This window comes from Lasioglossum baleicum, unplaced genomic scaffold, assembly GCF_051020765.1.
Source record: "Lasioglossum baleicum unplaced genomic scaffold, iyLasBale1 scaffold1707, whole genome shotgun sequence".
Taxonomy (NCBI): Eukaryota; Metazoa; Arthropoda; class Insecta; order Hymenoptera; family Halictidae; genus Lasioglossum; species Lasioglossum baleicum.
This window is the reverse complement of record NW_027470766.1, coordinates 9,996-33,038: the sequence shown is the minus strand read 5'-3', so window position 1 is coordinate 33,038 and position 23,043 is coordinate 9,996. Positions and strand designations below refer to the sequence as shown.

General features: G+C 31.0%; 1 protein-coding gene across 1 annotated transcript; it reads right to left on the bottom strand.

The window, feature by feature from the left end:
* Positions 1–1,539: 1,539 nt before the first annotated feature.
* Positions 1,540–21,500, bottom strand: LOC143220897 (uncharacterized). The gene is given in 10 exon segments (XM_076446466.1): positions 1,540–1,625; positions 1,628–1,718; positions 1,720–1,838; positions 1,841–2,674; positions 2,677–2,976; positions 2,979–3,678; positions 7,716–7,745; positions 7,747–8,065; positions 12,334–12,490; positions 21,164–21,500. Coding segments are annotated over 10 exon segments (2,973 nt in total).
* Between the last annotated feature and the right edge of the window lie 1,543 nt (positions 21,501–23,043).

The following is a 23,043-nucleotide window of genomic DNA, read 5'->3' as shown; positions in this document are numbered from 1 at the left end:
TGCATGGTTAATTGTAAACTTATTTGTTTAACTTGTTTCGAGTTAATTCCTACGTTATGATTTAATTCGATCGTTCTGCCAGATTCTACAGTTCCACTCGTTTCACAATTCACAATTGTTCTTCACCTCTTCGACATTTCTCTCTTTTCCATTTGCATAGTTCGAGTGGTAAGTGGAGAGAATGGCTAATCGTTTTTTTCAACGTGTCGACTGTCCAGTTTCAAGATCAATCTTAATGCGTGATGTTTAAAATATTTTAATTAATAAATTGGAATATTTCAAGTACAAAATATTTACGAATATTCAGTGGTTGAAAATATAAATTTGTCCTAGCTTTTGTACACGTATCCAGTTCGTTCGTCTCAAGTAGACGTATCTGGCTGGAACTATTTTCGAATTTAAACAAATATCTTTATAGGAAAAATGGTAGTTGCGTTGATTTCTGATACGCAAATGGCTTGACTTGATCCGACAGTCAACGCATCGAATCGCAAATACACGAATGTTCGTTCGAGAATGCTTCGATATTCGTAGAAAACGTAAAATTGCGTTTTCTGCCAAATGCGTGTTGGCAGTGTACGTTGATTAATCGTCTTCTCAACTGAATTCTGTGACAACAAGTACAGATCTCGTAAGCATCGTAATTAATAGAAAGGAGAGGACGAAAGATACAAAAATAAAAAAAAAGTCATGTCCATCGAAAAGTTATTGTCAGTTGAGAAAGAAATCTGCGTACTATAGTAAAGGTTACGAGTATCAGTCGTTCAAGAACAATGTTTAGCGACGTATCCTTAAAACCCTTATTTTCATCTTACATTCTACGTGGCAAGATTTTTGTGCATTTAACATCTACTTTTAATTGTAAACGCGTCTTTTCTAAAATAACGCTTTTATAAAACTCACTGCAACGAAGGAAAAGCATTTGAATTAGTTAAACGTTCCTTATACGCGTAATTCTTGTTTAATTTAATATTAAACGAATACTCCTAGATTTCTCATGATAAGTCACGAATCAAATTTGATTTATATGTTTCCAAAACATTTTCTTCCATTATAATAGTAATAACCTCTGTGGGTCAAAAATATCATAATATACGTGGGAATTTTTTATATTTCTTAGAGTGAAAGCTGCTTAGAATACAGCGAAAAATAATTTTTAGCATTGTCATCGATGTTATTTTTAATTACTTATATCGTTAACTTCGTTTCTTATCCGCAAAGGGTTAATATATATATTTAAATAAAAACATAAAACATTCGAATTGCTACATAAAACGTGAAAAAGAAAAGAATACAAATACTCCAAGAAAATCTAAGGAAAAAGTTACCTTTTCGATCACCTAATCTCTTTCTCCCTACTACCATCTATATCACGCTTAAATTTATCAGATTTTTCTTGATGACCTTGACTAATTAATACTCGTAACCTCTACTACAAACCATAGTAGTTAGAATTTCTTATTTCAAGCGCAGAAACCGGAAGGAAGACACTGAAAAAGATGTAACACTGGGATAGAAGGCAGACTTAGTTAAAAATCTTCAGATCTGCATCTCCGGCTCAGAGTCGTCGTGAAACCAGTTCGAGCTCCTTTGACTCTCGGTCACATGCACGCTGTTCAGCTCCTCTCGATGTATCGACTGGATCTGGTAGTCGAGGATCCCTGTCTGCGATCGTCGAACGACGCCAGAACCTCCAAACGATCGTTTCTCTCCTTACCACTCTGGAGTAGTCTCCACGGAACTGGTCCCTTCCTCTTCCGCAGCCCAAGGAGGAAGATCCAGCATGCCTGACGGGATTCCCCAGTGTTCGGTGAACTCTGAGCCACTCCTGGCCAAACTGGTTGACTCAAGGACCTCACCAACGAATCAGCTCCTTCGAAGGAACTCAAGCTCGTCAAGTCGTCTCTGTCCACTCTAGCGAAATCTCTGACCGTCATTTCCGACATGGACCTCACGTCCACTTCGCTAGCTCCACCTGTACCTCTGTGACTCGATCCCAATCTACGTAAACGATTCGACTGACCCATAGCTGTAGCCGACTGTGACATCTGTAGCCGATGACTTTGAGTACGAGCAGAGCTGCCTCCGTCGCTTTCGTATTCGTACAAAGTAGGCAAGGACGATCTTCTAGACCTAGTGTCCCACTCCGAGGACTTGGACCTCTTGTACCGTTGTCCGTGATTCTTCCCATGCGTCGAGGAGGAAGTAGAACCAGCCTGTGTCAAAGGAGGACCCAGGATGCGAATGATCACGTCCCATTTCGCTGGTGCGAACAGGTTCGTGTATCTAGCGTCCTTTCGTATCAACTCGTAATCTTCTCTCACGACAGCCTCTGTCAGTAGAGTCCTCAAGGTACTGTCAGTGGTGATAATCTCGCGCCATTTCGTACGTTCTTCGTCTGTCAATTCGGAAGCGTAACGAGGGTCCAAGACGCGAGATAGTCTACTGAACCAATCGGAATCCGTTTCGTCTACGGAACGATGAGTTACCGGAGGTGGTCTGCATGGAATCTCGGCTCTAGCCGTGTACGTAGGCTCGATGTTGATGTCTGGCTCCTCGTCGATCGGTCCGTCAGCGTGGTGTCCTGTTGGTTCGTTAGTGATGGTTAGATTCGAGTTGGAACTCACGTCAGAGAAGTTTTCCCATTCGGGTGGAGGCGGTGGGAGATTCTCTTTGGATAGTTCCTGATGGTCACGTCCCATTTGGGATCCGGTGGTGGTGGCTTGGTTCTATATTCCGTTACTTGACGACGATGACGTTCTACGTCTTCGATGGTCTTTTTCTCTGTCACTGTCTTCAGGAACACGTCGTCCACTTCGTGCGTGGTTATCTCTGGACGTCTTGGTGCGACAACCTGGGGTTCTACTAGAGGTTCCGTTACTTCCTCGCGGAACAGGCGATGTTCGCGATGCTGAACTGCAGTGTGAGTTGTGGTCACCGTGGGGACAATTGGTGGAGGTGGAGGAGGAGTTGGGCTAAGATGCTGGCCACTCTGTACTTAGCGTGCGTGTGATCGGTCACTTCCGTCAGGGAACGCGTTTCCGTTAGCTCCGTGTTCAGGGAGGTCAGAGACCTTGGTCTACGAATCTCGTGGTGTTGCAAGGGTGGTTGTTCGACAGGCGACGGCGACGGAATTCGTTCTTGAAGCATGCTAGTACTGGTCGTGGTCTCTCTTTCGGCTTGTTTTCGTAAGATTCGCGAGTAGACAGGTGGTGTTTGCTGTCTGGAGATGGTGGACGTGGACGAGGCGCCTCCTGGAGGTCCATGAAGCTCAGGGACGTAGGAGAAAGTGGTCATCCTGGCTGGTGGACTCTCTAGGCTACGCGTGAGGCTGGATTCTTCCTTTTCTAGGATCGTCGTGAGGTTTCGTTCCAAAGCTACGCTCGCGATGTCGGATTCGGATGGCAACGGACTTGGAGGAGGTGGTGGTGCCTTCTTTACTCGCATTTGCACGTCGAATTTAGGTTCGATCGGCATGGCCACCATGTGACGTGGCACTGCGGTTCTGGAGGTGTTTGCTGCTGTCATCGAGGATGTTTCCACTTCTGCAGCGACAGTTTCGGAGTAGAGGGAACTACTGGTACGCATTTCTTGCCGCTGGTGCGTTTCATGGTGAACGAATACTTTGTTGTCGTAGGAACCTGCTGAGGAGACTGGTAGCGAGGGTTCTTCGTCCACCTGTGGACAGTAAAGTAGGATTTTATTTAAATGTGCGATAGGAATTAAACAGTTTTTCAATGGTTTAATAATTGTGGTAGGTAAATTATAATAGGTTTTATTTATTACAAGTTATTATAGTAGCATAGTGTTTTGGAACGGAATGAGTATGGCCCAGTTAATGTTTTAATAATTGTGATAGGTCAATTGTAATAATTCTTATTTATTACGAATTATTCGTGATAATTCAGAATGAGTACGGCTCAGAATGAATGTCAAGAGTGATGTCTTGTTGGAGTAAAAATATAAGGTATTAATCTAAAAAAATTTATAATAAAAATATAAACTAATTTACAAAAATAATAATATTTGAATTAAATTGATAAATTATTTTACATTCTAAAAATAATAATTTTCTAAATTTAATACATAATAAATTAAAGAGCCTAGGACGAATTTAATTAATGTTTATGACAGAGACGAATCTTATCATCGAGTGAAAATTTAGGGGTGTTCTTATTTAATTTAGGTTTAAATAGAAGTGTAAGTTTGTGTAGTTTCAAAACAGTATTCAATTGAGAGATCAGTCATCGATGTCAGTGTACAAAATATAAATTAAAAGACTAATTATTTTAAATAAACCACTTTTGTTATTAAAACGTCTTCGTTTCTGTCACCCACCCCAATAATTCCTACAGTATATTTGTTAATTCGTTCTATAAACTATTTTATTTTAAAATATATCTTTTCCTCATTGCTGTATTCCATTCTTATTTTACACAATTGTTCAAGACATTCGATTACCATATAAATTTTGTTATAATTTTTACAATTTCTAAAAGTGATATGCAGTTTTAATCCAACTTCAAAAATTATTTCCGACAATTATATAACTACGATATTTCTTTTTTATAAAAATTTATTGTGACTAGCGATGGCTATGTTTACGATATGACTGTGATATTTTTCTTTTTATCTTTGTTATATTATTGTATAGACGATATGCTTTCTTTACGATGAAACTATGTATCCAAAAATATTGTTTTATTTTTGAATTTATCGAATGTAAAGCGAAATGTAAATGGATATTGTATGTATGCTTATGTATACTATACTTTCGAACAAATCTATTTTTATGGCAACGGGTAGTAACACTCGAATGGCGAATTCCAAGCTTCGATGTAATCGTAGCAATAAACTGCGGATTTCTTCGATCAATTTAGGTGTATCGCCGCTCTCGATATTTATTGGACATTTTTAATATCTTGTCAAAGGTAATATTTTCAAGGGTAAATGCAGAAATAATGACTGTTTCTGTCAATTCTCCTTCTTCTTCATTCAATCTTAAATATTTGTTACGTTCGAGCGTCTTATAAACCTCACTCGCTTAAATATTTCTGTTATTTCAAGAAACACGTGAAAGTGTTATTTTCAAATGTATTTTTTAATACTTTTATACTCTGAATTTACGCCTATTTTACGTTTATATATTTATACTAGTACTATTATTGCATTATTATTAATACGCTTCTTCGTATTAATATATTATTTTATTCGGAATATCTCAATTTATCGAATTCGAGCGTAAAATATTGGATACTTCATATATAAAAATAAAATTGGTCTCTAAACTTTTGCTACATGTCCACGTATAAAAAATTCAAGCATATCATATACTTTATTTATCCTAAATTCTGCAATTTTTATAAGTAGTATGCATTTCGCATATTGTTTTAAATAATGAAAACATTCAGGTAGATAAAGTTCTGAAATACACTGTATAATTTAATTTTAACTATATATATAAAATAAAAACAATGTATATGAGGTCTCTCTATTCATATTAATTAAGACTTTAATTAGCAGGTAAAAACCATTTTTATTTAATTTCATGTGTTAGCAAATCTGATGAATTTTTCATTTAATTTTCAATATAATAGAAAAATATCTAACTATTTACATCGAAATTTATTTATTTCTTTGAACACGAGTAATGTATGTTCATGAAATCAAATCTCACGTGCTTGAATGTGCGAATGGATCATTGCAGTAAGAAAATTTATTATTCACTTAGTATTTATTATTAATTTAAGTAGAAAATTATTTATGGGAGCATCTTCTAATGGTGAGTTCAATTTGTAGAGTCATCTTTCTATCTAACAATATTGACAAATGTATGTCAAGTATACCATGTGCCCATCTGTGCCACTCAACGGTATTTTTAATATTCAATAGTTACTCTATTCATATATGGATTTAGTCTTCAATTCGAAGAATAAGATTTTAATACGCTAATTATAACCGAGTAGAAGATATGAAGAAGGTTTCTGATATTTTTAGAAATTTTAAAACGAATATCGTATTTAATTAAAATTTGGTTGATTAGAATTTAAAAAAATAACTCATGCGTCCTCTATTATATACTCTATTTTAATTTGTAATCCATTTCAAACTATTACTATCCTACATAAATTAAAAAAATTTTAATAATGAGAATGAAGACAAATATAAAGATTGACAAAATTAGTAAATATTTTGATTTCTATAAATGACAAATTTCTATGATACGATCATCGTTACAATTTTTTAAGATTACAATTTCTGTCACAATTATTTAGATTTCTATTCCTGTTGTTCTACTTTTAATTTTGTAACAACATTTATATCGATTAAAAGCTTAGTTAATGTTATACATATTGCCTTTGATAAGGATTTTGAAATTTACATCGAAAGAATAAAAGTAATTTAAAGAGACAATTTAATAATTTAAAGGAAGGTTGTGTATGACTTGCAGTAATTAAGAATATAATACTTATCTTATTCATTATTACTTATTATATGATATATATGAACTATTAACATTATGCAAATATATACTGTTATTCATTTAAACACTAGAACAATAACAGTGTCGTAAGGAAATTTATTTGTTTCTAATACAAATATATGAAAGGCAGTAAGAAGCACAAATTAGAATTCAGTATAGAAGTGTGAAATAAATATTGCTGTTTTCAGTTGCTTGAGCAATAAAATTCTAAACTTCTGTGTTAACCACTGTTCTATAAAGTTAAAAATAAATTGCAGTACGAGGGGTGAATTCAATCCACCTCATCTATAATACTCAGCCTTCTCTCCACTATCGATATCCTCTACTTTCCAAAGGGGGCGTTCATATATAGACATTTAAAAAAAATCGATTCCTTCCTTTAAGTATATTTTTAATACTTAGTGTTTCAAGAATATCATACCAAAATTTAGGACGTATAAATATCAAAAATATTTCAGATGTACTTAATTTTGCCATGCATTATCATACATTGTCTACTCAGGGTTTATAAAATGTATCAAAAAATGAATATACAGTGTTTATGTACCAACGCTATATTTAATGAACTTGGAATTAATGATTCATGACAAGATAAGAACTTTTCCTCAAATTTTTAAAAGCATTTCCAATAAGGGTCAATTATTACTTATTACTCTAAAATTTAACGAATTTTGATTTTCTTTGGAAATTATTTAAACATCTATTAGATATTTAGTCTATTCGAGATTCAAATTGTCATATAAAGCTCTTTTTATATCAAAGTTTTAACATAATAGAAATATAATATATAATGTCACATAATTGCTATTTAAAATTTATATAATTTATATTTAAGAATATTTATCTAAATAGTGAAAAATATTTACGAAATATTATACTTGTGGTTGTTACAAAAATGCCGCATATGACAATTCCAAAAAATTTGACTTTCTTCATTAACTGGGTTTCAAAAATTTACTACCAGAAAAAAATTACTAAAAAAAATATTTCGTTCTCAAAACATTATACAATTTTACCAATAACTAATCATAGGAATTACTGTTCAGAATTTAAAAAATATTTGACACGTAGTATTCTTTCTTACAACGATGTGTTGTTCAAAATTAGTACATCCTCTCTGAATGAACTTACCGCGATACCTCAACATGAAAACAACGGAATCGATAAACGGGAATATTCGAAAGGAAATTCCAAAGTCGCTTATGTCGATGTTCAATATCGCGTAACGTACCTCTGAGCTTTCGCTGGGATAATCGCTGGGGCAACGAATGGTCGATTAAGTTGGCGTCGCTGCCAGTGGTGGACGGTGGTACGTGCAGCAGAGCCCTGGGTATCTTCAGGCCCTCGAATACGGTGATATTACTCAGGGAGGACGTGGAGAGTTTTGTTATCTCCGAGCCTGAGCCACTTCCGAATGGATGCCGGTGGATCACGCGAACGTTCCTGCGTTTCAGGCACATGTACGAGCAACCGAGGCCGAGTAGCAGCAGCGAGAGGAAAAGGATCGCGCAGATGATGAGCAGAATCTGGAATCCTTTCAGCGGCGGTTCCGGCAGTGGTGCTGGTGCTGGCGTGGCCAAACTGTTAACAATTATATCGAGTATTATTCTTTATTATTGCATATTAAATTGGTTCTATGTAAGATTCAGAAAAGGAAGGTGTGTATGAATGATTATGTAATAATTCTATTAACTGTTAATGTTAACCCTTTGCACTCGACGATTTTTTGGCTACAGAAGAGTAGAAATTTACAGATTTTCTGCTATGAAACTGACGTTACTATGTTGAGTGGTAAATAAAGAATCGTGTACTAATTAACACGTAAAATTATTTGATATCGATATCACGCATACTGGTATATTATCTTAAGTTTGATATATTAATTATATGGGTCTCCAAAATTTGGTGGTGACTGACAGTCGCCTCTCGAGTGCAAAGGGTTAATAGTAAAAGGGTATTTATGGTCAAACTGTCAACAATTCCACTTTGAAATATAGTCCTTTAAATATGGACTATAATCCTTTAAATATGGACTATAATCCTTTAAATATGGACTATATTTCAAAGTATCATATTTTAATATACTATTTATATATTTATATATAATATTATAATAATTATATAATATAATAATTATATAATAATATAATATAATTTTTATATAATAATTTTTATATAATATAATATAATTTTTATATAATATAAAAATTATAAAATTATATAATTATTATGATATACTATAATATATTTATAATATCATATTTATATACTATATTAACACTAGATTTACGGGACCCGTCAACGTGACGGATGGGTTGTTTCAATTATACGATATTAACAGATTTAATTAACTTATATTAAGTCTATTAATATTGCGATTGTTTTCAAATTAAACCCATCGTTTGTTTTTTAAAGAAAATATGTGGCTTTCTTTACCCTATATCTAATGGGTGTCTGTAGAAATAGATATATAAAAATCCCTAAACCTAGTGTTAAGAGCAGAAAAACGATTAACATAGGTTGTAAATTTAATTATATTAATTATATTTGCGTGACGAACTGTATTAATGCGATTAGTAATTGTTAGGTAGTATTAATGATAATATTGTAACTTTTAGGTTTACGTTGGCTAGTAAATAAAAAGATAAAATAAGTAGACTTGGCGTTCAATGTGTTAAATATTGTTTTGTTATGTTCCAGTACTATAATTATAGTAGTAGTAGTACTGATAAAGAAGATAGCGTAATTTTGCAATTTCGTAAAATGGTAATTTGATCATTACAATTGAAATTATTAATGTTAAAAATTTTTATTTGTTCCAATAACATATTGGAATTATTTAAATTACTAAACAGAATATTGCCAGGAATGAATATCGTAAATTTACTTGCATATGTTTATAAATAACATCACGCGTTGTAACTAATTATACGTATAGTTAATTGATTCGAAGGCTATATAAATTATAAGTTGGAGACGATAATGATAAATCGAGGAACTGAAATGAAAATGGAGAAAGTTTCATTGGAGAAAGTTGTATTTCCAGTTTTGATTTGTGCATCATTAAACCTTTCACTTTTACAAGATGATTTATATAAATTCCTGAAGATGACCTAGTTATGTAACAGGAAATTGCATGAATTTATGTTTTTATATAATAAAATACACGTAATATATTACAACTCGATACTTTAAATAAATGAAGTATACATTAAAATTTTTATTTTCTTCACTTGATTTGCATATTATGAAACATAAGTTCTGTGCTCAAACAATTAATCTTTAAATAACGTAATACAAGTATACGTTACATGAAATATAAAAATCTACTAAAACGTTTGATATTTTAAAAATCGTCAAATTTTTACAATTTTCTTCGCTAAATTTGCTATTGAATTCTCGTTATTTAAATAATCTTTTTAAGACGCTTTTGCTTAATTCCCAAATAATATTGGAATTTTCGCATTGACTAAAAAGCAACTAAAAATAAAAAAAGCTATGATGAAACATCAAAATATATTTTTAATGATACTACATTTTTCAAATTTATAAGAATTAAACACGAATAAGATAAAACTAAAACATATACCGTTAATTTAGATGAATGGTTGGATTTATTTTTAAATAATACGTTTATTCAACACAGTTACCGAGTTTGCGACAGAGTTAATCGAGTTAATATCCAAAATATTAATTTCTAGAAAATATATAACACAGTGGAACTTCATTTACACAAACCAGTTCCTATAATAGTTGTTCACTGATTCTCACCTCCATCTATTTGTTTTCCGTTCAAATAAACCGAGTTCACGTTCGTGTCATTATTATCGTTGCTTGTACAGTAAATTTGAATCCCACGTGAAACCTTACAGTAGAATTTAATTTGCCCTAACTCGTTGGTGAATCAACAATTCGTATAATAGAAGTTCATCGAGTTTCGTCGCCATTTACGATCTTCTATTTAACACTAGATTTACGGGACCCGTCAATTTGACGGGTGGGTTGATTCAATTATACGATATTAACCGATTTAATTAACTTATATTAAGTGTGTTAATATTACGATTGTTTTCAAATTAAACCCATCGTTTGTTTTTTAAAGAATATATGTGGTTTTCTTTACCCTAAATTTGACGGGTGTCTGTAGAAATAGGTATACAAAAAACCCCCGTAAACCTAATGTTAAGTGATAAGGGTTCACATTTAGATGTGACTTGCATCGTTACTTGCAACGAAAAGCAGGTTTTATACGAAACTTTAAAAATGGATTTCAATTTATTTGAACTAGATGAGAGACAAGCAACGTGTATAACTGAAACTCGTATAATAGGCGTTAACACGTGTTCGGTTAATTAAGCGTTAATTAAAATTTCGTTCGAATAATTGGAATAAAAATAAATGGGATTCTGTTGCACTTATTCATAAGTCATTATATCATTTTTTTTTCGAGGTAACTAGCCAGCTGTTATAGGCTTCGTTGCTCAGCCTCTGCGTGGTCACACACGCTAAATGTTTGGCACCAAATCTAGGTTAACGATAGCTTCAATTTAACAGTTGTTTATGCGGTCAGCACAACTGGCAGCTATCGTTGCTAGTTCCAGCCATAATTTGCGAAACAGTGCATATAGTAAATGAAAAATAATCGCAGTCACTTTATTATGGTATTATAAATGTTATTAATTGAAGTCAACGTGAGGAATTTTGAAATTTTGGTGACTCAGGTTTATGCTTTCGTTTAAAACTGATTTTGGTCTCCAAAATGATTTATGCAAATTAGTATCGGAGAATTATATACTTTTTGGTAGATATAGTAAAAGTCCAATTACTTACGCATTAATGTTACGAACATTAAGTAAATTACAAATTTTTTAAGTTCACTATATTATTTTATATCCATTTTGTATCGCTATATATTAGGTCATGTAAGTTCACGCCGGTTTTTACTTTTACTATTTAAAATTAAATTTCGAATAAACCTTTGAATATTAAGTAAAAATGTAGTCGCTATTTTGTTCTACGACTTCTTCCTATTTTGTTAACAAAGACGTTAATCATCGATATAATTTATAAAATGCGACGAGGAATGTAAATAACGTCGCGGAATAAACTTATGGGATGATTTTATAAAAATTGAAACTCTAAGTAAATCATGATTAAATTTATAAAATTTATTTGAAATATTATTATGGTCTTCTAATTCTTTAATTTAGTCCATGAATACAAGAAATCTTATTTACTAAATTTAACTTCTAATTATTCTTTTTGATATATGCACATGTATACATATGTAACTAAGTACTATATTTTACAATATTTTAATTAATATCTGTTAATAAGATCGAGTCAATCAATATATAATTACAAGCAAATTATTCTGGAAACACATCGTTCAATCCAACTATCCTTTCATCGTCGATTCACAATTTTACATACAAAAATAAAATAAAAGAAACGAACAAAAGCAACTAAACAAACATAAACATCGAGAAAAATCAATAAGAATACAACTACAATAATCATAATTAACGTAACAAAACAATATTTGCCTAAGCTGTTCACAATTTTTCAACAGCATATCAAGGAGAGTTAAATTAAAAACCTAAAAGCGTTTCATAACGCAAAACTTTCATAACTGAACACAGCTACGCGATTTATAAATTCAATTTCGCGGTTCTACCAAATGCTGAAATTTCGCAGAAACATGTTCACCAACTGTTTCTACCCGCGAGCATATTTTTGAAGCAAATGAAATTCTACCGCGACGTATCGCGACGGAAGAAAAAATTAAAAGCATAAATGAAGCGAATAACGGAAGGGTAAAAAAGAAATATGGAAGGTAGGAAACTCACATGCTGGCAGGTGGAGCCGGCGGAGCTGGCGCCACAGGCGGTGGATATCTGCAAACTATCGTAATAACTTCGTCCCCGTCCATTTCTAGGCCAGGATGGAAGCGAACTACAACGTTGTTTGTGAACACGCGTTGAGGATCCTGCCTCGTGCCGCATCCTGGAACATTAACGAACATTAGGGATGACAAGCTGTCTGGCTGATGTGACGTTTCTTCTAGCTTTGGAATTTTGTAAAATGAGACCGTGTCGAGGTTGTTAAAAAACTTTGAACATTCCTCTCCATGCAACGTGCTAATTCTAATTCTGCAATTGCAACTCGTTTCTTTGTTTCTGTCTTTATTCTTTCGTATTTTTATCTTTCTATTTAACTTCTATTTTTAATTCATTATTTATTAATTTTTATTTATTATTTATTTATTATTTATATATTTATTTCTGTCCTTACTCTTTCGTATTTTTTATCTTTTTCTTTTTAACTTCTACTTTTAATTCCTTATTTATTAATTTTTATTTATTATTTATATATTTATTTCTGTCTTTATTCTTTCGTATTTTTATTTTTTTTCTCTTTAACTTTTATTTTTAATTCGTTATTTATTTATTTTTATTTATTATTTATTTATATATTTATTTCTGTGTTAATTCTTTCGTATTTTTATCTTTTTCTCTTTAACTTCTACTTTTAATTCATTATTTATATATTTATTTCTGTCTTTATTCTTTCGTATTTTTATCTTTTTCTCTTTAACTTCTATTTTCAATTCATTATTTATTAATTTTTATTTATTATTTATATATTTATTTCTGTCTTTATTCTTTCGTGTTTTTATCTTTTTCTCTTTATCTTCTATTTTTAATTCGTTATTTGTTTATTTTTATGTATCAATTCTTTCGTGGATTATTAGTCGTTCAAAATGTCGTGATATTCGAAGAACACGTCTTCTAAAAGGATTTAATTCGTGGAAATAAATAATTTGTATTTGTTCTTAATTTGTATATCCTGAAATATTTCGAAATGAATAAAATATTATTTCTATGTATTTCAAAGTAGTTCAAATGGTTTATTTTATGTATAGATACCTTGAATGTTAATTTAAAACGCTTTGAACCAAGTAAAATAACATTTTTTTTAAGTATTCTGTAGAATTCTGGAGAATGTGTGTTTCACTGGTATAAAAGTTTCAGCACTTCGCGTTTGAAAATTTTATTTCGTGTAGAATATATTTAAACTCTCTATAATATGAAGTAAAAGGGACATGACATAAAAGAAGTTTATGAAAAAATTTATTGACAAGTTCTTAATGTTTTAATTTTTTATGTTCAATTTAATATATTGTTCTTCCTTGTTTCATCTGTAAGAAATTATCATTTTACAGCATCTATACACAAACATTACTGTTTAAAAAATATATTAACATGAAATAGAAATTTCAAACTTTCCATATATCGATTTGATAGAAACATTTCCTCCATTTATAAATACATCGGTAATTATTGTTATGAACAAATGCGTAGATTCTATTATTTCTGTTTACATGATCGTTATGATATCAATCATTTAATTTCATTCCCCATTTATCAAATTTAACCAAATGATCATTGTGAAATCAATCATTTAATTTCCTTCTCTTTTCATCAAATTCAATATTCTTTTGCAGTTCGTTCAATATTTAATTTTATCTATTAATATACAATGATTTTCTATGACGTATGTCTTCATATTTATAGAAAAATGAAAGAATTATATACAGTATCATTTTGAAAATTTCAAACCAACTTGCACATTTCATTTAAGAATTTAGAATTCAGATTGTTCGAGTGCTTTCACTTAGTGACTGTATACAATCGTCTCCAGATTTCGATGTTTAAGTCTCCGACGTGATATCGACCAACTAGAGATAGTTTCGATCGTTATCAACATTTTATTTCTTGCGTGAAAGTTGAATTTTCGAGCGATAAAGTGATTCTTCCTTCAAGACGATAAAGTGGTCGATCTACTTTCTACTTTCAGATCTCTTCCGCGATTTCCAACTTTTTTCCCGAAGAAACTGCGTTTTATCGATGAAAATAAGTGGAAAGTTAAGAGTATAACGCAGGAAGTACACGATGGATAAAGTACCCATAGACTTCTTTGCAATCGACCGCTTTGCAACGTGTAAACACACATTGTTAGACGGATAAATACATTTTCTTTACTTAATGACCATCGTAAAAGTTTAAATTCTTCTCTGTAACGTTGCACTAGAACGATCTGTTTATGCTTAGGAATTTTAGGTTTAAATAGGATATTAAATAGAGATTTATTCAAATTTTTAAATAAAAAAGGAATTGAATTCAAAGGGATATCAAAAGGATACGTTTAATCAGTTTTCTAAATAGTTTTTAAGCTAGATTGTGATTTTGATATTTTGTTCCAGTCGATTTTTCGACGTGTCGCTAACGTAATAAATTAATTTTTTTTAATAATCACGAAGATAAATCACTCAAATTTTCATTATCGACAAAGGGTGTCACATGTAACATTTTACGAAGTGAATCATACTATAAAAAGAATGAATGAAATATGTACATCGAAACCAAATGGAATGCAATGACAGAGTATGAATATTCAATGTTAAGTACTTGATAGAAGACAAAAAGGGTGTCAATAAAACTTATCTTGCCAATATCTCAGCCAGTAGCACTAAGAATCTAAAGGTGGAGATATTGAGAGTGTGAAAGTTAAAGTTAGACGAAGTGAACAAGGCCACACCTGTGCCTTTAAAGGGACAATTTCTGAACTCTGCACATTATATACAATAGATAAAGTGATCTTCTTGCAGGAACACTCAAATACAGTGTCGTTTGATAAATTCTATATATAGAGTGAGAACTGTAAGATTAGAACATCAAATATTTTCGTTATTCTTAATGACACAAAAAATGTGCGAAATAGATTTTCTTCTTAAAGGTCAAAGGTTGAGCTTATTATATATGGATGAATTTGTTCTAATATCGGCTACAATGCTGTGGTCATAAGAACATATACCATTTAAAAAAATGAGAATAATTTCGAGATCTCGAAAAACATTACTTTCGTGGCAGTATTCGCCTCTTTAAAAAGAAAATCTTTTTGTATAATGGAAAAACATTTTTTTGTATAATGGAAAACAACGAAAATATTATATTTTATGTATATGTGTATGTATACGAATTTTTAATCGATGTTTATTTTAATCTAATAAAGTTTTAGTAAAGGCTAATTATTAGATATCGAAACAACGATATCTATCTATTCTGTTTGAAAATTTTTCAAACAGATAACTAATATAAATATCATACGATATAAATAATATAATACGATATAATGCAAATCTATTTCGAATAGATTCTTTCATTATTGATTTACAAAAACCTTTTAATAGTTAATGATATTTAATGAACTATGTTGAAATTGGTCAACGATAAATGCTTTTACGTTTTATAATTTATCGTCAAACATTTACAATAACAAACTGCAATTGATACCGAGTATCAACGACATTTATGGTCATTTCGTTGTCCAACGAGACCATCGCAGGATTCTAATTTAATATGGCATATATGTAGAATATTTAGTATCCGTGCAGTAATTTATGACCACTCTCTATCATTCTAAACAACTGTACACGTATATAGACATAGAACGCTGCTTCTACGATGTTTTTGCAACGACACTGTCTTTGAGTTTGCTGGTAAAAGGATCACTCCATATATCATAGATCAGGAGTTCCTGAAGTGTCAGTCTGCTGTAACGGTCCGATGACCATGGAGTTAGACCTGGAGGAAATTTCGCATCGTTGCCAAACTTCATCTTCCGTTCACCATGATACAGACTACCATACACTTCCTTCATCTCTGGAAAATGAGGGCCATTCGTTAGACACGCTGATTGGTAATTGGTATCTTTTTACTATCGGCCAATCAGTGTGTTTCCGACACGAGTCGTCTAACACGTGTTTCAAGAAGGCATTGGATGCTCGTTAACAGTCGTCAATCATCGCGGAAGGAAAACAGGACATTTTGACACCTTCTTAATCGTGTATTATGGGAGCCACAGTTTCCTATATGTAAATACTAGTTCTTCGAGTTTGTTTAAGTCAGTAAGATACTCCAAAAAACCCATAAAGCTCAAATGTTATTAGATTGGCAGCATGAGTAATTAACATTGGATAAAATGAATCGGTAGAGAATGTGATTTATTATCTTCTTCACCGCTGGTACATTGTTATTGTGTTCTATTTTTCCATGTTAGCACGAGTAACCGTAGTCGATAGTCCTTTTCTTCTTTTGACATAGTTTCGTTTATTCTTCTCTTTCTTTAATGATAGTGTTTTTGTAAAAAATCTATGTAGGTTAAGTATAAGTAATATATAGAGATTCGTTTAGAAAATATATTTTTGATTTTAGGCAATTCTTCAAAAATTGGTGAAATAATCAATCAGCTTTATAATATCTTCGTGATGTAATTTCTCGTGGCACTTTTTCACATTTAACGATTCCAAATAAAATAAAATAATTGAACTATTTAGCTTTATTTAAAAATTCTATTTTTTGGTCTATTAATTTTATTCATACGTTCTATAGGTACCAATTCTGGTTTCATGTTACAAGTATGGAGATAAGTATTTATAATAATATATAGTAATTAATATTATAATAATATACGCCCATAATCAACGCAATTGACAGATCCATATTTCACTATGATGATCACTTGAATAGTTATGAGAATAAAATATGAGAAACACTTTTTACTTATATATGAAGGTATAAACACATATGTTTAAGTGCACAGGCATATAAAAATATTTATCCTGATTTGTATACAGTATAACTGTATTTCTACTGATATAAATGTATCTAGAACGATAAGAAGATAAGGGAAAACTGTTTCATCACCTAGAATGATACCAAGCATGCTACTACCACCAACTTATTAAACATTAATAACAATAATTTTATGCTATATGACCGCTATCAAATTTTGCAACTTTATTCAATATTTATTAATAAATAATAATACCTTTTGGCTGAATAAGCTTTTATTTGTAATTAATATATTTAATAATATTATATAATTTATATAAATATTTTATATTGATAGTTATTTTAATGTATAAATTATTGCGAATGAAGTAATAGTTATTATTAACTTATAATAAAATAATAATAGTTTACAATAAATTAGATACTTGCAATTTTATCAAAAACAAAAATCTATGCTTCCTTTATGTTTCATAATTTAATTGCCTAAGAAATGGTTTGTTAGAATAAAAATTTTGTATGCAATATTCTTTAGTTAAACCTTTTAATTGATTTATCAAACTTAAACATTACGTATATCATTTCTTTACTATTTATATTTTATTTTACTTTCGGACGAGGAATAAATGATCATTTTAACGCAATGACAATAGTATCAGACAATCCAGCATGCAGAAAGCATTGAAAAACGTGCGATACAATATGAAGGCACCAGTATAGTGTTATACAAATATGTAACTAATGCATTTGAAACTGGGAATTCACTATAGGCGAAAGCAAACAACACCAAAACTCTATGAAGACGACCATGACGTCATATTTGTGTTGACTATGGTATAAAATGTACTTTGAGTGTATTAATAGTTATAAATTTATTTGCAAGACTCGTTCAAAGAATACAAAATATAGAAATACAAAATGAAAATAGATACTATTATAAACACTATTTTCCTTTTTATTAGAATCTGTGAATATTAAAAATTTTACTATGGATCAAAATAAACATGCATTAACATGATATAAATAGATATAAAAATATAATATAATATAATATAAAAATTTTTTTAAATCTTTCTTTGCTTTTTTTTCAGTTACCATAAAATTTTGAAGACCCATATTAATTAATATATCCCATTTAAGATATCACATTTATAACAACCATAAAATTATGGAAATCATACAATTTTACGTGTTAACTATTATACGATTCTTTATTTACCACTCAAAAAAATAACGTCGGTTTTATAGCAGAAAATCTGTAAATTTCTACTCTTCTGTAGCCAAAAAATCTTTGAACGCAAAGGGTTAATTTACAAAATTAAAACACTCGATAAGGAAATGATATATGCAAAGTTAGTAATTGATTAATGACAGCTTGTGTCACAATTTAGGAAAGTAAAATTAAGTGAAATGAAAATTTGAAAAATAGACTCTCTTTTGGGTAATTTGCCATACCAACTTGAAACCAGTAGTTTTACAAATATGAAAACTCAAAATCTAGAAACGTGTTTTCCTCTACACATTATTTATTATTTGTCCAGACTGACTAGGAGAAATAATATTTTCATAATATACCTCCCACTGATTCTAAAGACATAATTGACTGACAGCTGAACGAATTAGTTACTCGGTCTAGCGGTTTCTCAAAACCCAATTTGAAAGCACTTTCATGAAAACTGATGTTCGATGTTAGAAGAGGAATAAATGTCCGTTGCGAAGATGAGGCCTGATTGCTTCTGATCACTCGAAATTATCTCCGGTAATTGAACTGTTCAATTATCCTAATTGCTAATCTCCAGTTTGTTGAAGTACTATCTGCCTACAGATCTGTAGTTAAATTCTAAGTGATTGCTGAAATTGCTGATTTTTCAATTTCTACCCTGTCACGAGAGATCAGCACGGCAATTCAAATTTTAATATCGAGCAGCTACTGATTGAATATTGAACGAATCATTTATTAACCAATTAGTATACATATCGCGGTGATCAATTTTCCACTGCCCTGTTATACTTCCATTATTTGCATAATTCTCTGTATCTCTCAGAAATACGTTTTCAAAATTTACAACTATGCAAGATGAGACTTAAATAGGAATACTTGAGTATATTCCTCAATTATGAAACTATAAAAAAATTCTTTGGGACAAAGTTGCTTGACAGATATGCTAATAGCGTTAATATTTTTCGAAGGTCATCCTTTTATGAGAATTTGAAGTCATCTATATTTTCTCAAACAGAGTTTTGTCAGAAATAAAATATTTTTTCAAATAGAGTTTTGTCAGAACTAAAATATTATGTCAAATAGAGTTTTGTCACAAATAAATTTTGGATTTTGATAAGAAATTATGAAACATCGAGGACGCCTTAGTAAAATTTCAAAAAGAAGAAAATAAATCTTTAGTCACGTTTATTCGGAATAATTCGGTAGTTGTATATTAAAAAATATATAATAAGTACAAGAAAATTTATCCGTTTCGATTTAAACTATATTGTAATAAATTTTGTTTTTAATTTGTAACTAATCTGTACCACTTCTTTATTAAAATTAATTTATAAAGTGATCTTCCTACGTCATATGACGTTATAAAATCATATTTAAATTTATTCAGTTCATGTGGATCTTCGAAATTATTTACTTAAAAAATCTCAATGATTTTACATGATTTATTAAAGTAAATATTTATTAGTAATGCAGTTAAAAATTTATCCACAATGTTAGATAAATTTAATGTACAACTAAAGTATTTATATGTGACTTAATATTTATACAAATTACATTCGTGTCAAATTATTGACTTCGATCACTGAAAGTACTTTCTATCTTTCTCAAAACTAGTCTCTTTATCTAAGAAATATATGCACATACGAAACATGTGCAATAAATGCAATATTCGATGTACACAAAAGCTATATTCATATATTGTTTTAACAGTAAAGAAACCTCTGTTCATTTCCATTACTTTATTTCCTATAGAAATGTGTATTGCATAAACTAACAACAATAATAAAAATATTGTGGGATTGTGAAGGTAGATACGTGCATATATCGATATCACCTTGACTATTGTGTAACAACCATTCTCTTATGATATACAGCTGATGTTGCGAGAAAATAAGCGAGAAAATAATTTACATATATACAATCATAGCAATTGGAACACATTCACACATTCGGATACTGTGAATACAAGGATTCTCACAAAATATAGAATTATAAAAATAATTCGAATATGACATTTAATTTATATATTAATCAATTCTCCGATATATGAAAATTTAGTAAAAGAATGATAAAAAAATCTGGAAAGAAGAATATAAAATAGGAAATAACAAATAACCAATAACTTATTTCATATTGATACACATATGTGTCACAAAATTTGTTAAACATTTAAAAACTAAGAATTACATCTTGAAAAATTATTAAACAGATAGTTGTTGTAACAAAATTCTAAAATAAGAAGTAGTACGAAATAAATATTGGTACAAATGATAAAAACAAAAATAAATATAATATAAATAAATTAATATAATTAACAAAATTCTAATAAAATTAAAACAACGACAAGGACGAAAATTCAGTAATACTGTAAAATAAAAAATTGCTAGAGTATTAACTACTAATAGTAATAAATAGTATAGTACTCAATTACCGATTAGAAGATTGACAATCAACCATGTCTTCTTAACTCTATCGATTGATACCGATACACGTGAAAAGAAAAGATAAAAAAAAAATATATACAAACGCGGAAACTATCGTAATAAAAATTATTACCGAAACGGGGAAAGAAAAACGAGTGAGCAGCGGATAAAACGAATTTTCTCGAAGGTATAGCAGGAACCATCGTAACTTCCAACGCGAGGATATTTCTCGCGTGGGTTTCCAAGCCACGAATCACGCTCGTAAAAACATGGAATCCTGCAAAGCACGTGTAGGAAATCGTGCGTGTGTCGTACGGACTAGCAAATCCGAGATACTGCGTGAAAAAGGGGTAAAGGAGGGGAAAAAAAGGAGACAGAAAGGGAGAAGAAACGTTCGTACCTTTGAGAGGTAGTTCCAACTTGGCGCTGGTCGATCCGCGTCCTTTGAATATGCAGGCGCTGTTACGATCGAAATCAGCGTAGGCGACCCCGTAAAACGGTTCCTCGAACTTCAATTCAACCTGCATGCTGCCCTGGCTGCAGTTCAGGTACGCCTTCGTGCGATTCAGAAATATCATCGACGAGATGTCGTCCAGTTTGGTCACCTTGCCGTTCAACACTGTGCTAGGTGGTAAGCCTGGCTGATACTCGATACTGTTTCCCTGCGATGCGTAGTTGCTCTGGGACAGCACTAAAGGAAGTGCTGTCCAGAGCACAGCCAGCAATCTTGGCAGCATCTGGATAAGAAAAAGAATTTATTTGAAATACCTTCGATAAAACTGCATACGTATCTGATAGTCTATATTGAGTAAAACTGGAACCAGAAATTAAGTCGAAAAGATTGGTCTCAGAATTTCCTGTTTTGCAATTATTAGAAAAACATGCTTGCTTTTCAAAAAATTAATTTCGATCCATATTGGGATGAAATTGTAAGTAATATATTTACTTATCTTCTATACCTATAGCTTACATTGAATAAAACTGGAACCAGCGATTCAGTCAAAATGATTGGTCTCAGAATTTTCTGTTTTGCTATTACTAGAAATATATCTGCTTTCAAAAAAATTAATTTCGATCCATATTGGGATGAAACTGTAATTGATAAGTTGGGGAAAAAGAAATCCATTATTTTTATAATTTTAAATGGTTTTGTTTTCCCCCCAACTTAATATTTACTTATCTTCATCCTATCACTAAAATTACTATTACCTATGACAGCTATGTTTGGGTACTCATTAGTCCTTTGGGGTCCGAATTATATTTCAATTTTGTTACCAACAGCCCTTAACACTTTTAAATATTTTATTTAGAATCTACTTCAGCTAAAAAATAGGGCAATTTAACCCTTTGCGGTTCGAATTATATTTCTATTTTATTTTATAATCGGTAGTTCCAGTGTAACACTAGAAGAGTCAAAATGACGTATTTCTAATTTTTGAAAATATTCATTCGCATTTGATAAAGTTAATACCGATTTTCCAAATAAATCAGAGTTAAATAAGTGTTAAATAACATTTATAATTTGTACAACGAGTTATTTAATTTTTACGGAAATTTGTTGAAACGTAATTTATATATCTACATCTTTGCTGAATTTATTATAGTCACTGAAGATTAAATATATTTTCATTTTATTCCATTTATTTTTACCAGCTATAATATGTTATTCTGACAACCATTGTCTAATCTTGGAGTATGCGCCATCAGTGACCATAAACGGTTGAATGTCAAATGTTTATTGTACCATCGGTGGAGCAGGTCATCATGGACGTGTTAATGGTACATGTAAGTTATGTATATTATAATACCGTGGTATATAAATATCAGATATTTATATTTATATTATGTATTATAGGCTATCACATGTCACATATATGTGCATATAAATATTTATATTACCATGTTCCCTGTGATATATTAATACACCTAGGTATATCTGAGTATATCATAATTTAACGTAGATCTTTATGGGTTTCCTTGAAGGAAACAGGTTCAGGCTATTTGGAAATAATTTATAAATTGCGTTTATATACGCTTGATTTAAGCAGCGAACAATAAAAGATGCGATTGATAAATCGATTTTTAATAAATGTGAAAATTAATATTCTGCGATAACAAAAGTGCAAAGGAGTCGTATAATTTGAGTATATATTGAAATTACAAGAGAAACAAGAATTTAACTGACAGTTTCCTTTTCCTGTTTCATAGCCTAACATATTAGGTAGAACAACCGTAAACGCGGATGCGCTATCACGCGAAATAATTTATCAAACAACTATA